Raw genomic sequence first — 24,849 nt, 5'->3', positions numbered from 1 at the left:
GAATAAACTATTGTTTTATGTTGTCGGTACAGTAACATTCGTCAATGGTCAAGTTGAGTTGAGAAATCGCGATGTTCCGCAACTCGTGGCATCCGTACATAAACATCAAGACGCAAGCGATGAATGTATTCAGTTATTCATAGCTCGAAATTTCGTTACGTAAATGACGAATTTTAAAGAAAAAAATTATTTTAGGTGACTTAAAAATCTAGTAACATCAAACCATACAATAACGAGGACAAACTTTAGTTTTTGATTTATTTTTCTGGATATAACGGACGAATGCTGCGACTCAGTCTTACACGATCAATGCACCAGCTTGACGAAACGGTTACTTAGGGGGTAGGACAGAGGTTTCTCCGTTAATCTTAGTGTGTAAACGTGGTTTTGAAACCAATATCTTGCATAGTGTCGATTGTCTTTAAAATGTTTTGTGACATATGGGAACTGTTGTTGATTTTTCTCATCCACATCAGAGGTCATTCAAAAAATATACTTTAGTGTCAACACCCCTGGAAAATTGCCAAAATCAAAATGAATACCCCTGGAAAACTGACGAAAAACCCCTGGAAAGTCCTGGAATTTTGTTTTGCTTTAAGTGTACGAACCCTGACATACATACATACATACATACATACATACATACATACATGAACATATTGACATCAAAGTTGAGTACAGTGATCACTAAATACCGGTCAATTCTCTACCTGCAATAGCTTTGACCTTGTGCTAGAGGGTCAAAATAGAACAAGAAGGTTGACTTATTTCAAGCGCACTTATAGTAATGTGTGTGAAGCGGAAGTTATAGTGTCAACCAAGAAACTGAGTGTTCATTATTTTTATGATGTGCCTAGGCAGTAATAATCTATTTCAGGTACCAAAAATTGAATCAGCATTGATAGTTAAAATCAAATTCTGTCAGAGTTGAATTTGTTGATCAATGTACTGAAAATATATATTAGGGTCTGTGTATAAAAACAGTATCATTTGACCAAAATGTTGTGCACCAAAATATGTACATTCGCTGTTAACTTCTTTCCTTCACAATCGACTTCCCAAAGTTTTTAAGGCATCGGTTATTTTCTGTCATTGTCAGGTCTGGAAGGATAACATGGCAAAGAAGGGAGACCCCAACATCAAGGACTTCTCAGGAAAGGATTTCACTGAGATTACTTTCCAACCTGATCTTGCAAAGTTCAAAATGGAAACATTAGACCGGGATACGGTAGCATTGCTAACCAGGCGTGCTTACGATATAGCGGGAGCTTCAAAGGGAGTCAAGGTGTATCTCAATGGCAAGAGATTACATGTAAGTTATTTTTTTCATGTTGATATCATGCTATTTTTTTATGCTATTTGTTGTTGTTGTTGTTGTTGTTGTTGTTGTTGTTGTTGTTGTTGTTCTCAGTCTGGTAACACTGAACAGTGAGGATGTGGGTATCATGACATCCATAATTATTTTTTTGTAACAGCTTTTTAAAAATATTCTTAGAGGGATATTTGAGTTTTCTTCCCCTGTTCTATTTGCCTAGCAATGCACTGACAGACCTATAAATTTTAAATATTGTTCGCTTGTACACTTTATAAACAAATACAAACGAAATCCCCCCAAAAAGAAACGATAATTTAGTATTCTATGCGTGTTGACATATTGTTAATGTGACTTTCCAAAAACTAACGAAATCAAGAGATTTGTAAACAAAAAACTAACTAAAACCCAGAACTGTTGCTTGTGTGTTGATATATTGTTAATGGTTTTTGAACTTTCTAAGGGACGATTGCACAATGTCACAAAAGCTCAATAAGCAAACTTTGTTTGTTTAAGGGAAGGGGGTCTGGCATCATGGCGATTGATAACAGCTTTTGCATTTACTAATGAGATGTTGATAAATATACTTCTAATGTAAGATATGGTGCTGGGTTTCTGGTAGTATTTTAATGTGTTTACAATCATGTTTTTACATTGCATTGATTGTAGTGGTGTGACCGCTACAGTTTTCATCATAGTTTACATCATATATAAACGTTTGGTGTCGCACTTGTGAACGTTCGTTTAGGGGGAAGGGGTTTGACCTAAAGGAATGATGTTCGTTTGTTGAGCTTGTGCGACACTGCAATCATCCCTACGAATGAACTAATTCAAGAGATAGTACAATTATATGCATGAGATATTAGTGAAAATTTAGTTGACGGTAACAATCCTGTTGTCTTCAGGTGAATGGATTCAGAGACTACGTTGATTTGTATGTCAAAGACAAGACAGACGAACAGGGTACCAACCTCAAGGTCATCCAAGAAGTGGTTAGTGACAGATGGCATGTATGTCTCACTCTCAGTGAACAGGGATTTCAACAAGTCAGCTTTGTTAACAGCATAGCAACCACAAAGGTATTGGCAACTATCTATATCAATTTAGTACGCACGCACGCACACACACACACACACACACACACACACACACACACACACACACACACACACACACACAGCATAGCGACCACAAAGGTATTGACAACTATCTATATCAATTTAGTACACACACACACACAGTGACTCAGCATAGCAACCACAAAGGTATTGACAACTATCTATATCAATTTAGTACACACACACACACACACACACACACACACACACACACACACAGTGACTCAGCATAGCAACCACAAAGGTATTGACAACTATCTATATCAATTTAGTACACACACACACACACAATATTGCAATATGCAATAACAATAACAGCTAGATGTACACTATTCAAGTATCATTACTGCCAGCACCCAGTATGTCAGTGTCATGCTAGTGTCATGGCATCCCATCATAGCATCCCTTTCAAATTCTTAGTATTGTAGCCAAATAATCAGGAAAACAAAAAATAAAATTCTTTATGAATTACAACCCATAACACCAAAGTAAAGCGTTTTCTGAAAGTACCACAATCGTTTATAGCAATCCATATCAAGTGTAAAAGTATACTGTTTCATTTGCTATATTGACCACATTAGAAAGGCCACATGCTAGGCTTGTAAATAAACCAATTGAAACAGTATACTTTTACACTTGATATGAATGCTATAAATGAATGTGGCACATACAGAAAGTGCTTAACATCAGTGTTACTTGTTGTAATGTACATTATTTTACTGTTTGCTGCAGGGTGGAAGACATGTAGATTACGTTGTTGACCAAATTGTAGACAAGTTGATGGAAACTGTCAAGAAGAAGAACAAAGGAGGAGTTAATATCAGACCATTCCAGGTAAGATAAACTATGTATTTAGATGTTATTCCCTAATAATTTTCTTCATTCAGCCAAGGGAAATGCGAGTAACCTAAGGGGCCTTTGTCGCTACGAGTTACTGGACTCACAGTGACAAACCTTAGTTCACAGCTGAATGAAGAAAAATATTGGAGTAAAAAATATAATTATACTAGCGACAGTAAGTATCAAAGGCAAATCGGGGACAGTAATGGCAATTTGAACGTTTTGACTCATATTTTGAACAGAGCAGAACTAGTGATGTAGACACACATTGTCATGACATAGTCCATGTGGAACAACCAGAGTGTATATTCCATCTTTCTTGTTCAACTTGGCATGTGCATGCCATGGTATATTTACAGGTAAATCATGTTACAATTCAGTGATAGTCAATGTCAGATCATTCCAGGTGTAAGATAAACTATCAATTAACAGGTAAAACATGTCATCATTACATAATTCAGTCGGCTATCATGTAGAAAACTTCCTGTGGGAACAGCCATGTAGTTTTGTTTTGTGATATTGTAGAGTCATGATGGTTAGAATGGCTGGCTTGGAGTCTGCAGGTTTTAGGTTCGAGCCTCAGTGCTACCATTTATTTCCGAATGGCTAGTCCTTGAGCAAGATTTGAACCACGACCACCCCCAGTCAACCCAGCTGTGTCATTGTGGACCTTATTGGATAGAGAGGTTGCATAGATTTGTAGAAGGGTTTTCCTAAAATAAAGAAATAGAGTAAGATTTTTGTCATTGCTTCGTTTGTTTTCAGATTAAGAGTCATTTATGGATTTTTGTCAACTGTTTGATAGAGAATCCATCTTTTGATTCACAAACCAAAGAGAATATGACTTTACAAGTCAAGAAGTTTGGATCTACTTGTAAACTCAGTGACAAGTTTGTCAAACAGGTGAGTACGCAGTAGTTTTCTTACAGAGGAAGAACCAAAGACTACTTGTAGAATCTCTGGTTAGATGCCAGGAAGAAATTGTGTCCCTTTTGGAAATTTAATTGATGACATTGAGATACCAAAATTAATTTCATTAGCCTATATTCTGGTTACCCACTTTTTTTGTCATTTTTGAATCAGTTTCAAGATGGCTCTCCAGATTCAGTGAAATGGAGTTAAATTTTTCATCATATATGTCAAACACATGGTAGTATAACTTAAGAGGCAGTCAATAGAATGGATGTAAACAAACTTCACTGTTTCCTAAAACTTAACTAGTTGAAAATGGAAGAAGCAGTAACTATTTGAGTTAACCAGGCATATTGTCAACTTTTATCCAGAAATATTTGGAAAGGATGATTTTCAAAGTATTTGTACTGAACCATTCTGGTTCACACTACTTCCAGCCAAACTCTGCCATCATGTAATGACCACACTATAGGTCTTTTATGCAAAGATACATTGTACATCATAATACAGGTAATAACCACAGTATCACACCATTTTTTGCATCGTGAAAAAAAGGGGGAATACTAAAAATTAACTTTCCTTCAGACACTAAGTTGCGGAATAGTTGAGAGCATCACAAACTGGATGAAGATCAAAGCACAGACTCTCCTCAACAAGAAATGCCACAGTACTAAACACTCTAAACTTAGGGGGATTCCTAAACTAGATGATGCCAATGATGCTGGAACTAAGGGATCACGTGAATGCACTTTGATTCTGACTGAGGGAGACTCAGCCAAGACGTTGGCTGTCAGCGGCCTGTCTGTGGTTGGAAGAGACAGGTATGGTGTGTTCCCATTACGTGGTAAAATGCTGAATGTAAGGGAAGCAACACACAAACAGGTAAGCTACTGTAAACTATAATATACATCGGTGCGTGTACACCATACTTTTGTACTGTGGAATACTGGAAATATCGCAAACCGGGATGTAAATGAGGCACGCAATTGATCACGGCATCATTCAAATGCACAGTTGTATATTTACAAAATTTGTATAATATTTTTGATTATCATGTATGGTGATAAAAGAACCTAATAATGTCTTAGTGCCAGAGTGGGTACTTCAGATATTGACAAATGTTTGAGGAAATTGGGAACTATTTTTAAAAAATGTTTGACTTCAAGAACAGAAATGTTTCTTCAGCTACGTTGTTGGGCTCTATATCTTTCAATATAATTGGTGGTGTGGTCTTTCATGCAAGGGACATATCACCAAACCAAAAGGATTGGAAACCATTGTAACAGGGGGGGAAATGTGAGAAACCTTGCATTGATTTGATTTCCATATCTTATAAGGCCTGCAAAAAAATTGTTTTGTTCTAGTTGCCTTACCCCCACCTAGTTTTTCATCACCCTAAACCTTTTTTTACGTATTCAAAAAAAAACCTAAAATTTTGAAAATTATCTATTTAAGCATGCAATATAAAACTTCTTCCAATCTGTAATGGCTGTACATCTGGTGGGAAGAAACCAATAACACAGAGACCATATGGAAACAATGGAAAACATAACTACCTGAACTAGACACTTAAAAATGAAAAAAAAAATTCTCTCTACCCCACCTATTCTAAAATTGAGCGGAATTGGAACCACACAATTTTTTTGAGCCCACAACAAAAGCATTGAACTAGTCTTTATCACCACAAACAAAAATGGTGTACAGAGTCAATTTATTGTCTGTGCTCTTCTCGACAGATTATGGAGAATGCTGAGATTAATAATGTAATCAAGATAATGGGTCTGCAGTACAAGAAATCTTACGACTCGGACGATGCTCTGAAATCACTGAGATACGGCAAACTAATGATAATGACAGATCAAGATCAGGACGGATCTCATATCAAAGGATTACTCATTAACTTTATCCACCATAACTGGCCAAGTTTACTTAAACAGAGGTTCATGGAAGAGTTCATCACTCCAATTGTCAAGGTAGGAAGAAATTACACTCAAAATGGTTTATTATGAGTTCTTGTGGTATTCTAGACACCCCTGGACAAGATAGGAAGAAGTTACACTCAAAAATGGCTTATTTTGTGTCAGTATATCTTTTTGGTACTCTAGAAACTCCTGGACAACTAACATTGATACGAATTACATAACAGGAACAAAGGAAGATACATGTATTTGTTTTCTAAGATGTATGAAGGTGTTCTCCGAAATGATGTCAGTTTATGTGATCAAATAAACAGCGCCCTCTATCATAGTGAACAAAACTGACAGCTCTCAGTCAAAAGTTTATCAAATCATGTCTCAGGGTTTGAATTTAGCAGTTGTCTTTGGTGCAGTGACCACTACATTTCAATTTTGGACCACTGATTTAATTTTCAATGTTTTCAGTGGTCCATTTGGACGAGTTAAGTGTTTCTAAAACATGACAAAATAGGTAGGTTGAAGCACTATGAAGAATTGTTGATTCTGATTTTATATTACACTGTAATTTACAGAAGAAAAACAATTGCTGCAGGAAATGTTAGTTCAGAAATTTTTGAGATTGTGATAGAAAATATATACACATGCAGGAAAAGTTTATGGAAAAAACCATCGATAAAATGAATCTAACATTAATAGTGATTAACATATGGACTACCAACATTTTGCTATAGACCACCAAAAACTAAAATAGGTGGTCTGCATGCATCAATTACTAAATACTAAACTAATGTATTACATGTAGGTTTATTACAGTATTAGCAAATGAAACCGTATACTTTTACACTTGATATGAATGCTTAAACGAGAATGTAGCACATAGAGAAAGTGGTTTACTTCAGTGTTACGAGTTGTATTGTGATGAAATGCATTCTATTAACAGGTCAGCAAGGGTGGTGTATCCCACTCTTTCTACAGTTTACCAGAATTTGAAGAATGGAAGAAAACAACCAACTATCAAACATGGAAGATCAAGTACTACAAAGGTGTTTTTCAATTTTTATTACGACTTTAATATACCATGCCCGAGCCAAGTTGAACAAAAAATGTGTATTTTATACCTTGTCGTTCTACCTAAGGTTTTTGTCACTACTTGTCGAACGACTCGTAGTGACAAAGCCCCCTTAGGTCACTCCTATTGCAAATATACCAGCAGAACATCATAGTTTTCTTGATAAATCATATCAATAACCACGTTTCTCTGTTTTCTTTTTCTCTCTGTTTTTCCCTCCTGGTAGGTTTGGGAACGAGCACCAACAAAGAGGCCAAGGAATATTTCTGTGACATGACACGTCACAGAATACCATTTAAGTATGCTGGACCCAGTGATGATGCTGCGATTACCCTTGCCTTCAGCAAAAAGAAAGTAGAAGAACGTAAAGAATGGCTGACAGATTGGTTACATGAACGTAAGAGGAGGAGAGAAGATGGCCTCTCAGATGTAAGTTTGATTTTATGAATAGCAAACTAAACAATTTGAAACTCACAGGAACTATTGCAACTACCATATTCCAGGTATTGAAAAGACAAAAGATTGTATAATTTGGACACTTGGGGTGCTGTTTGCAAGCACCTTTTGTACAAATAGTAAGGGCAGTGATACTTCAGTGCTATTGCCTCCTATGGAAAATCTTCATTTTGCAGTGTTTCATGGCAAAAGTTAGCAATTGTTTCAAACATAATGTGCACACTGTACACTTTTACACATACTGTAGACACAGCTGTGATATATGCTGTATATATAACTTCCATAATTTAAATGCATGACAGATGAATTTTTTCACCCATGAGTAACTAAAATGAGATTAATTGTGTCATAGCAGTGAGGAATGTTGATGTAAATTTTATTTGTTTACAGTTATACCTGTATAACAAGGACACCAGGTACATCAGTTACAATGACTTTGTCAACAAAGAGTTGGTTCTCTTCTCCAATGCTGACAATGAAAGATCTATCCCTTCTATGGTAGACGGTAAGTCAGTTATGTTATTATGCTGTCGGTTCTTTACTTTTTAAATATATCTAGCCAGTGTTTTGGGAATCTTTTTTTTTTTTAAATGTTTGACTTTAAGAGCAGATATGTGTATTCAGCGTTGTTGTTGGGCTCAGGTTTCAGAACATCGGGGGGGGGGGGGGGGGGTCTTGTCAAACTTGCATATATTTCTTTATCCTGAACCTTCTTTTGGTCAGGAACTGAAGTGAACCTCCCGAGAACACCAAAACCAAGGGGAGGCTCTTAGCCTCCCTCACAGCCCTCATCAACTTTATAATGCGAAACCAGAGTTTTGATTAAGCGTCACAGTATGTTTTACATCTCATATAACATTTTTTTTGCTGTGAATGCACTTTTTAATTTGATGTGTTTGCCATTCTTATTGAAGGTCTAAAGCCTGGTCAGCGCAAAGTTTTATTTACATGCTTCAAGAGAAATGATAAACGAGAAGTGAAAGTTGCACAGTTAGCTGGTTCAGTGGCAGAACGTTCAGCATACCATCACGGTGAGGTAAGTCATTCATTGCACAGTTAGCTGGTTCAGTGGTAGAACGTTTAGCATACCATCATGGTGAGGTAAGTCATTCATTGCACAGTTAGCTGGTTCAGTTACAGTACAGTACGTTCCTCATACCATCATTGCATCAAAGGCACTCGCAAACAGTCTCCTGTGCTATACGTGTGTGTGAATTTATACCTTGGGAAATACATTGGTCCTTCAGTTACAATTAAAAAGGAATACCACTTTGGGAAATAAAGACATTTACATAAACTTGGGGTCTGGATAGTCATTCCATAATTTTACATCACATACATTATGCGCAATTACTGCAAAATACCGAGTTGAAACTTGTCTCTCATTCTGTGTTCAGTGGAAGTCTTTGCAAGGACCACAGATTGTCTCATGGAAGTCATCAATCATGCATTTGGAGCATTTTATTTGAAAGTAAATAGCTCTTAGTTTTGAATTTCTATGTTTAATAATAATATATTGATAATTCATTTTTGTTTTCTTTACAGCAATCTTTAATGGGTACAATCATTAACTTAGCACAGAATTTTATCGGAAGCAATAACTTGAATCTGTTGCAACCCATTGGTCAGTTTGGTACCAGACTTCATGGAGGTAAAGATGCTGCCAGCCCCAGATATATCTTTACTATGCTTAGGTAAGTTAATGTATAGTGTATAATACAATATGGTGTATATAAGCAGGGTGTCAATTCAATATTCAAAATTATATTGTCAAGTGTTGATAGTGGAATCCAGAGATCTCAGTGGTCAAGATAATTTGCATAATATTGAAATTGGGATATAGCACACATCCAAGTGGACCTGAAAGTTCCAGCAGAAAAAAGTAAGCTATGCAGGAACAAGGGTCAGAACGGGTACAGTTGTTGCTTGCGTCTGTCTAATTATCTGACTGGTACATTGTGTTCATGTACAAGAAGGCACTTAAGTCACTACTAAATTTTTGCATTTATGTTTTAGTGAAATAAGTCTGTAGCAAAAATATTCAGGTTTACAGCATGAAATCCCCAGAGGTGGTGTGTTGCTTTACCAGACATCACAGAAAACTTCATAATGTCCTTCTAATATGAATCTAGCAATCGATCCTTTGAGTTTACTAAGATAGGCCCAAACTAAATGTATTGTTCTTGATGTGGTAGATTACGCAAGTGGGTGATAGCAGTTCCCCTGTAATCACCCTGTGATCAAAATAGTGTAAGCATTTGGAAGTCCCAAAATGGTACACAGCATGTTCTTGGAAATCCGTCAATAAAACTCTATGAGGTCTCCCTACTGAGATTATAATTAAACCAATGTCCATTCAATAGCTTATCACTATGGTATCAACATTTTTCGACAATAGTTTTAGTTTGTGTCTATCTTAGTAAACTGAAGGCTCAATTACCAGAGTAATAACTTTATAGAAATAAAACTCCACAGGTGGTTTACTGTTGTCAATATGATGACCATGAATTGTACCCTTTTGACCTTTTATAACCTGTGTGTTCTGCTTCTCCTACAGTCCACTGGCCAGGTTGTTATTCCCCCAACATGACGACCCTAGACTCACCTACCTGTACGATGACAACCAACAAATAGAACCAGAATGGTACTGCCCTATAATTCCTATGGTGCTGATCAATGGAGCTGACGGTATTGGTACTGGATGGAGTACAAAAATTGCTAATTATGACGTCAGAGAAGTTTTGGCCAATGTCAGAAGAATGATTGAAGGGGAAGAACCCTTACCAATGGTTAGTATGTAAATCCTATCAAATATACATGTGAAAATTTGATTTTGAAATTTTATTTTACCAGGAATTTGAAGTGAGCTTGGCATTTCATTTATGGGCATGGCATTTGTTACACACAATCAGATAACTTTAACTGCAAAAATGAGTAGTTATAGAGGTGTGGCAGACAGTTGAAATGTAGACACAGATAATCATGTTGCTTTATTAGTTGCAAAGGAAACAATTGAACCCATAAAAATCATCAAGTCCGTGTGCAATATTTTCAGCAATAGCCTGTCTCTAACTGCACTGTAAAAAAAATAGCAAAGCTTACAGGAAAAATGAAGATGCCTTGGTGTTTCAGTCATTAGACACGATGCTTTGTACACATACAAAGACAACTTCAAATGCAAAACAAAAATGGTGAAGGTGCCGTTCACATTGGGGATGTAGAAGTTGAAAAGTTACCATGCTGATTATCAGTTGAAAAGTAAACAATTGGAGGCATTAAAATCATCAAGTTTATGTGTGATTTTTTGTCAGCAGAAGCCTGTTTCTGTGGTACTGTAAAAGAATTGCAATGCTTTATCACTTTTGAATGTGATTGGGTAAAGGAGACTGCTGTGCGTATTGTTGTGTGCGTCTGTTATTGTTAGTCTAAGAATGTCCACAATACAAGAACTTCTAAGCTATTAATAAATAATTTGTCATTCCAGCTTCCGTCTTATAAGAGTTATAAAGGATCAATAGAAGAATTAGAAGAGAACCGATATGTTTGTAATGGTGAGGTGGCCATCATTGATAATAACACCATAGAAATCAATGAATTACCAATCCGTTCCTGGACACAGACGTATAAAGAGTCTGTCCTTGAACCAATGCTACATGGTTCAGAGAAGGTCCAACCAATGATCACGTAAGTTTACAACCCATAACACCAAAGTAAAACAGTATATGTATGTACCACAATTATTTATAGCATCGATATCAAGTACAACCCATAACACCAAAGTAAAGCAGTTTCTGTATGTACCACAATCTTTTATAGCATTAAAAGTATAGTTTCTTTTGCTAATTGACACATTAGAAAGATGATATACTATATTACAAGGCCTGTAAATAAACCAATCAAAACTACTTTTTACACTTGATATGAATGCTATAAACATGTAGCACATAGATAAAGTGTTTTACTGTAGTGTGTTACTCATTGTACAACATAGGACATCTGGAATTGAGATTTTGTAAAGTCCTACCCTGTGCAAATTTGAGATGCACTACAACCTAGGAATTGTTGGTATCAGTAATAGCATTTTACTTCATGGAGATAAACACCTTCTCATGTGCACCTGCAAACAACACATTTATGTGAAGTCATAATATCAACTAAGAAATCATATGGTTATTTTAAGATCCGCCTAGGGGGTAAAATCCCAAATAAAATGCTGTGCTAAATGAATATATCCCTAGGGAAAGTAGAATGCAACTAGTGTCCCTATATGTAAATTGAGGTTTATACTATGGGTCAATATTACATGATATGATCTAAGCCAGTCACTGAAGGTTATATGAATACAATGTGTTATAAATATTACTAACCACAATGCTCTGGTAGATTTATAGTAACTTTTTTTGTTTTCTTCAATAAAACAGAGATTATAAAGAGTACCATACAGATTCAACGGTCAGATTTGTGATCAAGATGAGTGAAGATAAACTGTTCAAAGCTGAGGAACAAGGACTGCATAAAGTGTTCAAATTACAAACTACAATTTCACAGACTAATAGTGTAAGTAAAACCACACAATTCTTCAAATTACAACCTATAACACCAAAGTAAAGCATTTTTGCATGTACCACAATCATTTATAGCATCAATATCAAGTGTACAAGTATACTGTTTCATTAGCTAAGTCACCACATTAGAAAAGCCACACGCTAAGCTTATAATTAAACCAATCTTGAAACAGTATACTTTTACACTTGATATGAATGCTATACAAGTGTAGCACATAGAGAAAGTGCTTTATTTCAATGTTACTCGTTATGTTAGCAAATGAAACAGTATAGTTTTACACTTGATATGAATGCTATACATAATGTACAAGTGTAGCACATAGAGAAAGTGCTTTAGTTCAATGTTCATTGTAAAAACTGACACATGGCAAAACATTCCATAGGTTATGAAAAAATACATTTTAACTTTATGACTTGATTATAAAACTTGATACATGACAAAACCAATTCCTTTGTTTCGGTAGTAGGAAGGAGTAACATCTAATTTCAGTTGGCCATAGCGAAGGAATTGTGTTAGCTACATTTGTATGTGTCAGTTTTAGTATTGATGGCTCCTTATCTGTGTTATCTTTATATAACAGGTGTTATTTGATGTCAATGGCTGTACGTAAATATGACAGTGTGCTAGATATCCTCTGTGAATTCATGTATTTTCTGTATTTTTAATATATAACAGGTGTTATTTGATGCCAATGGTTGTATACGTAAATACGACAGTGTGCTAGATATCCTCCGTGAATTCTTTGATGTAAGATTGGAAAGGTACAGGATTCGTAAGGAATACTTAGAAGGCATACTGGCTGCAGAATCTAACAAACTCGATAACCAGGCTAGATTCATCCTAGAAAAGATTGAAGGCACTATTGTCATAGGTAAGCTGTTATTTATTACAGGAGAAATGTAGTTGCTTTGGTCTTTCATTAATGTGGCACGATCTATTTAACACAAAGATAGACACAAGAGGCCATTGAAGACTGCAAACAGGAAATTGAGAATACAGCACCCTCGTTCAAACTGGGGGTATCACCTCATAGTACTGTTTCTTTAGAGCTTTGTCCCTTGTATTCTGTAGAAGTGTAAATCAGGGATATTTTTCATATTGTTCAGACATCGAGGAAAGCAGCTTCTGCTGAAAAAATACACATTGACTTGATAGTAAATTAACATAGCCCTTTGATATGCAGTTAAACTTACATGTAAGCACCCCCCCCCCCCCCTAAAAAAAACCATAAACATAATATATGGGTTTCTTTAAAATAACCATCAATATACCATGCAGGAGCCATTTAGAACAAAAATATGGAATATATACCCAGGTCATTCTGTCATTACAACGCATGTCTACGTCACTGGTTCCGCTGTGTTCAAGATATGGGTCAAAACATTCAAAATTACTTGTCTGTCGACTCGTAGAGACAAAGACCCCTTAGGTCACTTGTATTTATCTTGGCTGAACAAAGAAAAGTATTGGGGAAAAACATCTAAATACATCATAATGTTAGTGTTTCCTTTATTTATATACTCTACACATGCCAAGTTTTGAATGGTTTCTATGGTAACATTAAAACTCAGACCTCCATAAAATGACTATTTTACGTTTCACCAGAGAACAAGAAGAAGAAGGATGTGATATCCGTGTTGGTACAACGTGGATATGACTCAGACCCTGTCAAGGCATGGAAAGAGTCTCAACAAGAAGGCAGAGATGACATTGATGAAGACGATGAGACGTCCAGTCTGTACTCCGTAGCTTCTGGTGCTGGACCTGACTTTGGTTACCTTCTCAACATGCCACTGATGAGTCTGTCCAGAGAAAAGAAAGATGAACTCATTAAGCATAGGGATGCCAAGGTATAGTTTGAATCATTAATAATATCAGCAGATCATCCAGTGACTGGACAGAAATATTTCTGACCTTGCTACATTTTATCGTCTGGCTCAACAGAAATCTTACTAACTTTGCTACAGTTTGTTGTCTGGCATGACAGAAATCTGACTAGCTTTGCTACATTGTATCATCTGGCTTGACAAATCTTTCTAACTTTGCTACATTTTGTTGTCTGGCATGACAGAAATTTTACTAACTTTGCTACATTTTATCATCTGGCACAACAGCAATCTTACTAACATTGCTACATTGTATAATCTCGCATGACAAAAATCTTACTAAGTTTGCTACATTGTATTGTCTGGCATGCTAGAACTCTTACTAACTTTGCTACATTTTATCGTCTGGCACAACAGAAATCTTAGTAACATTGCTACATTGTATCATCTGGTGTGATGGAAATTGTACTAAAGTAAGATTTTTGTCAAGTCATGCAACATTCTTTACTGTTACAGATGAAATACTTTGAATTGAATAGGCTTTTTAAGAAACAGTCAGCATCTGTTCCCATACCAATTAGTCAAATACATTCGTAAATTCACTATAACTTGCATTTTTTATGGTACCATGTCAATTCAACTGTATCAATCAATTTGCTCAGTTACACTTTCATTCACTGTGACTTCGTGATAACAGGGTATAGAACTTGAAGAGCTTCGTATGAAAACACCCAATGATTTATGGAGAGATGATCTTGATGCATTTGCTGCTAAGCTTGAGGTAAGTGAACAGCAACGATATTAGCATCAGGATGCAAAAATATACTTCTAAACTAGGACAAGATGCAGTCATATTTCCTCAGATTTATGTTAGTTATGTGTAGTTTGAAACTTAATAACAATCTGTTATTTTGTGGGGGGTTTTGGAGGGTGGGTGTATTTTTTTGGAATTACCGAAATGTGGTAACCTCGATCAGAACGGTCAGCTGCCACTTCATTCACATTCATTTGAAATATCTGGGTGTGATGATATGAGATGTTGCGTCATGTTGTGCACAAGTGGGTAAACCATGAGTCTGTAATCTATGTATAATTCTGTGAAAATACTGTAATATTTCTAAGTGGGTGTTGTCACATGTATAGTTAGTTCCGCCCAATAAAACAGTAAAAACCTAGTGAACATTCTCAGTGTATTTGACCCACCCGAATCAGCCTATAAGCTACTCTGAGAGTCTCTCAATTTACACTGAGTCTTGTCAAACAGTCCCACATCACGTGTTATTTTATTGCTCATGACTGGCCTGTGACTGAGGATTTATATCACCCCCTTGTGACAGGATACCATGGCTAGACAAGTGAAGATGAACCTTTAGGTAACAAGTACTTTCTGGCTGAATGAAGAAAAATATTTGGGAATAATATAATTATGCCTAGTCAAGCATAATATATGGAAAAATCAGGAAAAACAATTTTTCGACAATTTAATTCACGATAGGGAACTTGCAAACCCGCCATGTTGAATGTTGCATCATGGGAAATGTGATAATAAATACTAATGAGTTGGTATTGTAAACAATACTGTTACATTGTTTGCAACAATGATCAATTCGTAGTTACCCTGACAATTGTGGGAGGTTAATTTTATCGGTAGCTCCAGATTACATATTACGATAACCACAGATAATCCCGTAGTCCTTTGCATCTGAGCATACTCAGTCTGGATTGCAAGTTCCCTATTGGAGCACCACAGAACCAATGATGTAGACACGGGTTGTCATTACATAGAATGACAGGGGTATATAATCCATATTTGTTGTTCAAAGACAACAACTTGGCTTGTGTATGTTGTAATGATATTTGTAGAACAGTTAGAGACACACTGCAATGACAAGCACATTGAGACAAAGTATGTTCTTATCCCGTATAGGAAGTTGAAACCCAGGAAAGGCTTGATGAAGTCATGGGTATTGCTGCCCTCGAAAAAAATAAAAGCAAAAAAGGGCGTAAAAAGGTGGTACATGAAGAAACCAAGCCATCACCAATGGGAAGGAGAGTTGTTCCTAAAGTTGATATTGCATTGAAAAAGAAAGAAGGAGGAAAACGAGGAAGAGCAGGAAAGGTAAAAACAAAGTAATTCACTCACAAAGATGTGTGGGGGCGCTCTTCATATTGACTCATACCTATGGCAAGCTCAAAATTTTATTATGTTTATATGGCATCTACAAGAGTAAAGAATGAATTTGACTTTTTTCTTCCTTTTTTGACATGCAGAAAGATGTGAAGATGGAGGTTGATGGCGATGATGTTGTATCAGATCTGTTTGGTAGTAAAGATGATGATAGCAATGAACCACTAAGTCTGGCAGAGAGACTTAGCAAGAAAGGAATCAAAACTGATTTCACCGGTATGCACTCAACAATAATGATACCCCCTAGGAGATCATTTAGTACAAGTTACCCCTATCTGTCAACAATCAGTGAACACAGAGGGCAGTATTTGGTGCCTAAACATATTAACAACTCCAGTGGACAGTCTTACATTGTAGGACAATGTCATAAGTCAAGATATGTTTCAAACTCATGTGGTTTTCTAGCCTCTGTGATGCCAGCATACCGAGTTTTACACACAACTACGGTGACGTTAGCAGTCCCTTGTATTGTTGGCAAAGTTAGTTTTTCAACCACAGCAAGTTGCGTACAACAGAGGACAGCCACCTCAACATTTACAACTCCCCAGATTTTCAATTTACCATACAAAAGGTATTACAGGATTATCAGGAAATTCATGAGACCTCCATAATTAATAAACTTGTTTTTTGAAGTTTTAAATGCGGTATGCTTGCCAATTTCAATTAACAAAGATGTAGTCTTCCCCACAGTCAACGTTTGGGTTTTACAGTGTGAATTCTGAACAAAAAAATTACTTTGCGACTGTGTTGTGCGATAGTTTTCCGGATTTACAAATGTATGTAATTTACAAATGTATGTATTCATTTGATATCATTTACAAAATTCTTTCAACATTTACAAATTATTACGTGCAGAAATTATGCATGTATATTTTTTGAATGGTTTCTTGAAAGAAATTCCGTATGATAAGGTTTTGGTGATGGTGATGACACAATGAAAGGAATAAAATTTGCAAAATATTATGATACTGTAAACGTCTGGATTATTTTGGTCCGGGCTTGAAGTTCAAGGTCTTGTAATGTTTTAGTAATCTGTTGATTGCAAAACAACTTAGCTAACGCAAGAAAACAAACAAATTATTACATATATGGTATGTTGATGTAGTGATTAAAGGAAAAGTCCAGTAATTAAAGTAATCACATACAAGTGTACTAAAGGTAGAAATAAGTCTGACTGGGCTTTCATTTAAACTTTTATTATCTTAAAATTCATTTGTAGTCAAATTTACCTTGTCTCCAGCTTCACAAAGCCAGTGTCTGTCGTTTGACAACCACACTCTAGCAAAGACAATGCCATCATCTGTCACACACTCTGCTGTAATCTTGACTCTTATGTGTATGTTCATCTTATGTAGGTAAAGCAAAATCCAAGAAACAAGGCACCTTGAACTTCAAGCCTGCTGCCAAGAAGCCTGCTAAGGGTAAACCTAAAAGGAATCCATGGTCATCAGATTCAGAATCAGATGCCATGGATGTCGATTCCGATCCTGGGTCAGATATGGACTTTGAAGTTGCGCCTCGAGAACGGATTCCACGCAGGAAAACTGGTAAGCAATGCCAGTCTATCTGTAATGAAAAATTTGTACAATTTTTGTGAGGCCTAAAATTGTTTGATTCCGGTTACCCATCCCCATCTAGTTTTTCATTGCCTGCCCTAACTTTTTTTTACGAATTTGGGAATTTTTAAACTAAAATTGCAAAAATTGTGAAGTGGATGTGGAAACTGACATCGACTTAAAAAGACAATATAAAACTGTTCTTCCAAACTGTAATGGCAGTACATCTGATGCGAAGAAACCAATAACACAGAGACCATAAGGAAAAGATAACTAACTACCTGAACTAGAAACTCACATATGAAAAAAAAATAATAAAAAATCTACCTACCCCACCTATTCTAAAATTGAGCGAAATCGGAACCACACAATTTTTTTTATTAGGCCTAATAGATTCAGTTTTATAAAATTCGCTAAATGGCTTCTTTTTTGACACAAAATGTTTGGAAAATATTATCCTGTAGGGGTGTTTTCATGTTTGCAGTGTTTCTCTCGCTGTATGTGCATGTTTGTGGAGTCATAATGGGCGAATGGTTAGAGTGGCCGGCTTGGAATCTGCAGGTGGCAGGTTCGAGCCCTGTCGCTGCCATTTGTTTCTGAGTGGCTAAAGTCCTTGGGCAAGATTTGAACCACAACTTTGCCTTAGTCCACCCAATTGGGGACCTTGTAGGATAGAGGTTGCAGTGTGAATGCTTTAATGCTATGTGCTTATAAAGGCTGCAATGGTTTGTATGCTCCCCAGGGAGTTGAGGAAGTATAAATGGGCCGTTGTGCCACTATAGATCCATGCCAGGGGTAATAATTGTAAAGCACTTTGAGCATAGAGTGGGAAAGCACTATATAAAAACCAACAACCAACATCATTATGTCAGATATTGGATTTCAATAGGCACATTGCCATTTGCAGTATTTTATTTCTCTTGGAAACAAACTTAAGATATTCTTTTTGTGGTGTTTTTGTAGCAAACCAGGTGAAATATACCTACAGTGATGAAGAAAATGAGGAAGTTAAGAGAAGTAGAGACAATGATATCATTGAGGATGATGAGGATGATTCATTTAATGTTCCATCCAAGAAAGACTTTGATGATGATGACAATGACGACGACAGTGATTTTGGTGTGAAGCCGTCAAACAAAACCAGTGCTCCAGCACGTAGAGCAATAGACAGCGATTCGGACTCTGATGTTGTACCAATTCCATCACAAACCTCAAGTACAAAACCAAGTCAAGGTAATACACCTTTACTAGTAATAGCGCCATCTATAGGTCGCATCACAGACCTCAAGTTACAAACCTAGTCAATGAAATACACCTTTACTAGTAATAGTGCCATCTATAGGTCACATCACAGACCTCAAGTTACAAACCTAGTCAATGAAATACACCTTTACTAGTAATAGTGCCATCTATAGGTCACATCACAGACCTCAAGTTACAAATCTAGTCAATGAAATACACCTTTACTAGTAATAGCGCTATCAATAGGTCACATCACAGACCTCAAGTTACAAACCTAGTCAATGAAATACACCTTTACTAGTAATAGTGCCATCTATAGGTCACATCACAGACCTCAAGTTACAAACCTAGTCAATGAAATACACCTTTACTAGTAATAGCGCCATCAATACTTACAGTCGCATCACAGATCTCAAGTTACAAACCTAGTCAATGAAATACACCTTTACTAGTAATAGCGCCATCAATAGGTCACATCACAGATCTCAAGTTACAAACCTAGTCAATGAAATACACCTTTACTAGTAATAGTGCCATCAATAGGTCACATCACAGATCTCAAGTTACAAACCTAGTCAATGAAATACACCTTTACTAGTAATAGCGCTATCAATAGGTCACATCACAGACCTCAAGTTACAAACCTAGTCAATGAAATACACCTTTACTAGTAATAGCGCTATCAATAGGTCACATCACAGACCTCAAGTTACAAACCTAGTCAATGAAATACACCTTTACTAGTAATAGCGCTATCAATAGTTACAGTCACATCACAGATCTCAAGTTACAAACCCAGTAAATGAAATACACCTTTACTAGTAATAGCGCCATCTATAGGTCACATCACAGACCTCAAGTTACAAATCGTCAATGAAATACACCTTTACTAGTAATAGCGCCATCAATAGGTCACATCACAGATCTCAAGTTACAAACCTAGTCAATGAAATACACCTTTACTAGTAATAGCGCTATCAATAGTTACAGTCACATCACAGACCTCAAGTTACAAACCTAGTCAATGAAATACACCTTTACTAGTAATAGCGCTATCAATAGTTACAGTCACATCACAGATCTCAAGTTACAAACCCAGTAAATGAAATACACCTTTACTAGTAATAGCGCTATCAATAGTTACAGTCACATCACAGACCTCAAGTTACAAACCTAGTCAATGAAATACACCTTTACTAGTAATAGTGCCATCTATAGGTCGCATCACAGACCTCAAGTTACAAACCTAGTCAATGAAATACACCTTTACTAGTAATAGCGCTATCAATACTTACAGTCGCATCACAGACCTCAAGTTACAAACCTAGTCAATGAAATACACCTTTACTAGTAATAGCGCCATCTATAGGTCGCATCACAGACCTCAAGTTACAAATCTAGTCAATGAAATACACCTTTACTAGTAATAGCGCTATCAATAGGTCACATCACAGATCTCAAGTTACAAACCTAGTCAATGAAATACACCTTTACTAGTAATAGCGCTATCAATAGGTCACATCACAGATCTCAAGTTACAAACCTAGTCAATGAAATACACCTTTACTAGTAATAGCGCTATCAATAGGTCACATCACAGACCTCAAGTTACAAATCTAGTCAATGAAATACACCTTTACTAGTAATAGCGCCATCAATAGTTAGTCGCATCACAGACCTCAAGTTACAAACCTAGTCAATGAAATACACCTTTACTAGTAATAGCGCCATCTATAGGTCGCATCACAGACCTCAAGTTACAAACCTAGTCAATGAAATACACCTTTACTAGTAATAGCGCTATCTATAGTTACAGTCACATCACAGACCTCAAGTTACAAACCTAGTCAATGAAATACACCTTTACTAGTAATAGCGCTATCAATAGGTCGCATCACAGATCTCAAGTTACAAACCTAGTCAATGAAATACACCTTTACTAGTAATAGCGCCATCTATAGGTCGCATCACAGACCTCAAGTTACAAACCTAGTCAATGAAATACACCTTTACTAGTAATAGCGCCATCTATAGGTCACATCACAGATCTCAAGTTACAAATCTAGTCAATGAAATACACCTTTACTAGTAATAGCGCCATCAATAGTTACAGTCACATCACAGATCTCAAGTTACAAACCCAGTAAATGAAATACACCTTTACTAGTAATAGCGCTATCAATAGGTCGCATCACAGATCTCAAGTTACAAACCTAGTCAATGAAATACACCTTTACTAGTAATAGCGCCATCTATAGTTACAGTCGCATCACAGACCTCAAGTTACAAACCTAGTCAATGAAATACACCTTTACTAGTAATAGCGCCATCAATAGTTACAGTCACATCACAGACCTCAAGTTACAAACCTAGTCAATGAAATACACCTTTACTAGTAATAGCGCCATCAATAGTTACAGTCACATCACAGATCTCAAGTTACAAACCTAGTCAATGAAATACACCTTTAGTTAATGTATCTACATACTTGTTTATCAACAGTGAATGCAATTACTTCGGATAGTGATGACAGCTATTCTCCTGTCAAAGCTAAATCTAAAGCTACCATGGACAGTGATGATAGCTATTCTCCAGTGAAAGCTAAACCAAAACCCAAGACCAAAGAAACTAAGAAAGAACCAAAGAAAAAGACGCTTGGGAAGAAACCAACAGCAGTTGGTGGTGGTGCAAGCAAGAAAGGTTTGTTAGTTTTTGTACCCTGATAAATTTAATACATGCTTTTGATCTGACCTGATGTCTCTATAAACAAGTGTAGCACATAAAGTGCTTTACTTCAGTGTTACTGGTTGTAAAATGAATGCTATAAACAAGTGTATCACATAGAGAAAGTGCTTTACTTCAGTGTTACTAGTTATAATATGAATGCTATAAACATGTGTAGCACATAGAGAAAGTGCTTTACTTCAGTGTTACTAATTGTAAAATGAATGCTATAAACAAGTGCATCACATAAAGTGCTTTACTTCAGTGTTACTGGTTGTAAAAATGAATGCTATAAACAAGTGTATCACAGAGAAAGTGCTTTACTTCAGTGTTACTAGTTGTAATATGAATGCTATAAACAAGTGTATCACAGAGAAAGTGCTTTACTTCAGTGTTACTCATTGTAATATGAATGCTATAAACAAGTGTAGCACATAAAGAAAGTGCTTTACTTCAGTGTTACTAGTTGTAATATGAATGCTGTAAACAAGTGTATCACATAGAGAAAGTGCTTTACTTCAGTGTTACTAGTTGTAATATGAATGCTATAAACAAGTGTATCACAGAGAAAGTACTTTACTTCAGTGTTACTCATTGTAATATGAATGCTATAGACAGTGTATCACAGAGAAAGTGCTTTACTTCAGTGTTACTCATTGTACATCTATTGCTCACACTCTCTATTGTCTCTCTCTCTCTCTCTTTACTACTGTTGTCTACAGGTAGTAAAAGTAGCCAACCAAGTATAGTGGTAGCGATATCTAAAACAAAGACGACAGCTAAACGTAAGAAGGATGACTCCGATTCTGATACTGTTAAACCTAAAAAGAAAGGTAAGTTCTATCACCTAATTAATTGGCTGTCCTTTAGACAGACACACTTCATCCAAATAACTGCCATCAAGTAGCTATATTCTATATGCATGATTCCATGTGTTGTATTGAAAAAAACTTTGGATGAAGGCAGTATTCTCCTTTAATATAGAAAGGCATTGTGCAAATAGTGGTCCTTGCCATCTTGACCACCATGCCTGGCAGGTTTCTACCGTGCTTTTAAAAGTCTTCTCCCACCTTTGACTTATAGTAATCTTTGAATGACAATTTTATAATAATGCTTCCACATGAAGAAGAAACTGTTGATTCCAATGTCCATGTGTGTGTATGTATTGAAATAAAAGATGTCAGTATGTTTCAATGTTGACGAAATGCATCGAATAGGCTGATCGTATGCAAATTACCATTTTTTCAGTATGCAAAGTAGGAGTCATCCTTGCAGTCTTTTATAGATAGCACACTGCAAGGTATAATTTTGTTGTGTAATCACCCTACTATTCAGTGCGATATCCCCTAAATGTCAAAATTGCTGTGTTAGTAGGCACACAATTACTAGCAGACTCATAAAATAGACATCTTGGCTCCTACAGAACAAAGTTTGTTGTTTGTCTTACCCCGTTTGTATTTTTCATACAAGCAGCTCCAAAAGCAGCAGCAGCCATACCAAGATTTTCTGACTCAGACTCGGATCTAGAAGCTATTCCTGAAAGGAGGCAGCCATCATTTGATTCCGATACCGATGATTACCTTCCAATAAAAGAAACCAAGAAACCAGCAAAGGTATCGTAATATTTTGTTTTGTTCATTTTGCTTTTCAAATAGAGATCACTGCTGTACGTCATGGAGAGAAAAAAGGTGACAGATCATCAGATGCATGAACAAAACGACAATTACAAGTTACAAAAATACTTCTTGAATAGATAGATGTATATGGTCTCAATTTTTTATATTTATTTTATTTTATTTCATTTATTCAACAAACTCGTGTTGTACACCATAACTTAAAATGCACCTCAGAATTTAAATCTTAACTTTTGCTGTTTCTTTGTTCAATGAAAACTCCAACCTATTCTCAGTTCAAATCAAGAAATAAAATCAGGGGTTACCATACAAACTTTTGAAATAGAAGTCAAAATGATATCAAAAGTTAGTCATTTTAGAATCCAATATGGCCGCCAAATACTGTGTTAACTCTGTGTGAAAATTAAATTGGCGATTTCTTTGAAAACAAGATGGCGAACCCCCAAATTTCTTTTATTACTTCAAATGGTCCAGGAACAAGCTTTCATATGGCAAAGTTTTGAGAGAATTGAAGAACTTTAATTTTAGTTTTAGTCACCAAACACCTACCTTAACACATTCACTCGAAATCTCAGCTCTTTTGTAATTTTGTATTTCAGGCTAAACCCAAGGCAAACCCAAAGCCGAAACCCAAAGCCAAGACTAAATGGAGTGATTCAGAAGATGATTCTGATGGCTTCACATCCAAACCTAAACCCAGCAAGACTAAAGCCAAACCTAAACCCAAGACCAAATCCAAGAATAAGTGGAGTGATTCTGAAGATGCTTCTGATAATAGTTTCAAAATTGATGACAGCTTTGGTGCAATACCAAGGGAACGTGCTGGTCGTTCTAGAGCCCCTGTCAAATATAACTTTGGAGATAGTTCTGATAGTGACTTTTAATCTCGAGTATTGGGTGTGGAGGTGGGGAGGTATTGGGGTGTGGGAGGTGGGGAGGTTTTGGGTGTGGGGAGGGAGAGGTTAAACCCAATTGAGGTTATTACCTCATCAACTAATGTCATATTTTTAAGCTCATGTCAGGTTCACATTACAGGAATAATTGTACATTTGGAGGAGAGGCCAACGGTTCATGGATCTCTGTGTAAAGTACCATGCACACCAGAAGTACACTGCGTCCAGCTGTGTACGTACATGATAACATTAGTTGAATTATGTAACAATCTTGGTGTACAAAACCTGTATTCTAACATCACTAGGCTCAATGTTACTTGTCGTCTTCAGTTTCTCAGTTTTGATCAATTCTGCCCCCGAGTTGTTTCATTTCCTCAAAGTTTCTATTCCTTAAAAGAGTACATGTTTGACCTTGATTGTGAACGTTGGTGTCTTAACATCAACCCATTCTCTCTTGTGCACCGATGGATTCGTTGTAAAAAGTCACAAACTGATACTAAGGCTTTTTAAACTACGTATTGTTTACTTGATGTGTCAGAGCAAAGCAAATTTTGAAGATTTTTACATTGAACGCTTACTTCATTTTAACCAATGTGA

At 36.3% G+C, this 24,849-nt stretch overlaps 1 protein-coding gene across 2 annotated transcripts in view; it reads left to right on the top strand.

The window, feature by feature from the left end:
• Positions 1–24,263, top strand: part of LOC144450848 (DNA topoisomerase 2-alpha-like) — a 30,047-nt gene extending 5,784 nt beyond the window's left edge. For both annotated transcript variants that reach the window (XM_078141589.1, XM_078141590.1), the window contains exons 7-31: positions 1,100–1,312; positions 2,218–2,391; positions 3,163–3,264; positions 4,036–4,173; positions 4,768–5,064; positions 5,919–6,155; positions 7,039–7,141; positions 7,394–7,596; positions 8,014–8,128; positions 8,538–8,659; positions 9,169–9,317; positions 10,181–10,412; positions 11,108–11,307; positions 12,045–12,180; positions 12,865–13,060; positions 13,795–14,039; positions 14,713–14,796; positions 15,943–16,134; positions 16,287–16,419; positions 17,559–17,750; positions 18,723–18,992; positions 21,504–21,701; positions 22,448–22,558; positions 23,199–23,338; positions 23,959–24,263. In XM_078141589.1, coding sequence (XP_077997715.1) covers positions 1,100–1,312; positions 2,218–2,391; positions 3,163–3,264; positions 4,036–4,173; positions 4,768–5,064; positions 5,919–6,155; positions 7,039–7,141; positions 7,394–7,596; positions 8,014–8,128; positions 8,538–8,659; positions 9,169–9,317; positions 10,181–10,412; positions 11,108–11,307; positions 12,045–12,180; positions 12,865–13,060; positions 13,795–14,039; positions 14,713–14,796; positions 15,943–16,134; positions 16,287–16,419; positions 17,559–17,750; positions 18,723–18,992; positions 21,504–21,701; positions 22,448–22,558; positions 23,199–23,338; positions 23,959–24,243 — 4,467 coding nt within the window. In that variant the 3' untranslated portion in view covers positions 24,244–24,263. The remainder of the gene's footprint in view (positions 1–1,099; positions 1,313–2,217; positions 2,392–3,162; positions 3,265–4,035; positions 4,174–4,767; positions 5,065–5,918; positions 6,156–7,038; positions 7,142–7,393; positions 7,597–8,013; positions 8,129–8,537; positions 8,660–9,168; positions 9,318–10,180; positions 10,413–11,107; positions 11,308–12,044; positions 12,181–12,864; positions 13,061–13,794; positions 14,040–14,712; positions 14,797–15,942; positions 16,135–16,286; positions 16,420–17,558; positions 17,751–18,722; positions 18,993–21,503; positions 21,702–22,447; positions 22,559–23,198; positions 23,339–23,958) is intronic.
• Positions 24,264–24,849: the final 586 nt, after the last annotated feature.

The sequence above is a fragment of the Glandiceps talaboti genome, chromosome 20 (assembly GCF_964340395.1).
Source record: "Glandiceps talaboti chromosome 20, keGlaTala1.1, whole genome shotgun sequence".
Classification (NCBI taxonomy): Eukaryota; Metazoa; Hemichordata; class Enteropneusta; family Spengelidae; genus Glandiceps; species Glandiceps talaboti.
Note: the sequence above shows the minus strand (reverse complement) of the source record. Positions and strands in the feature narration are given on the sequence as shown.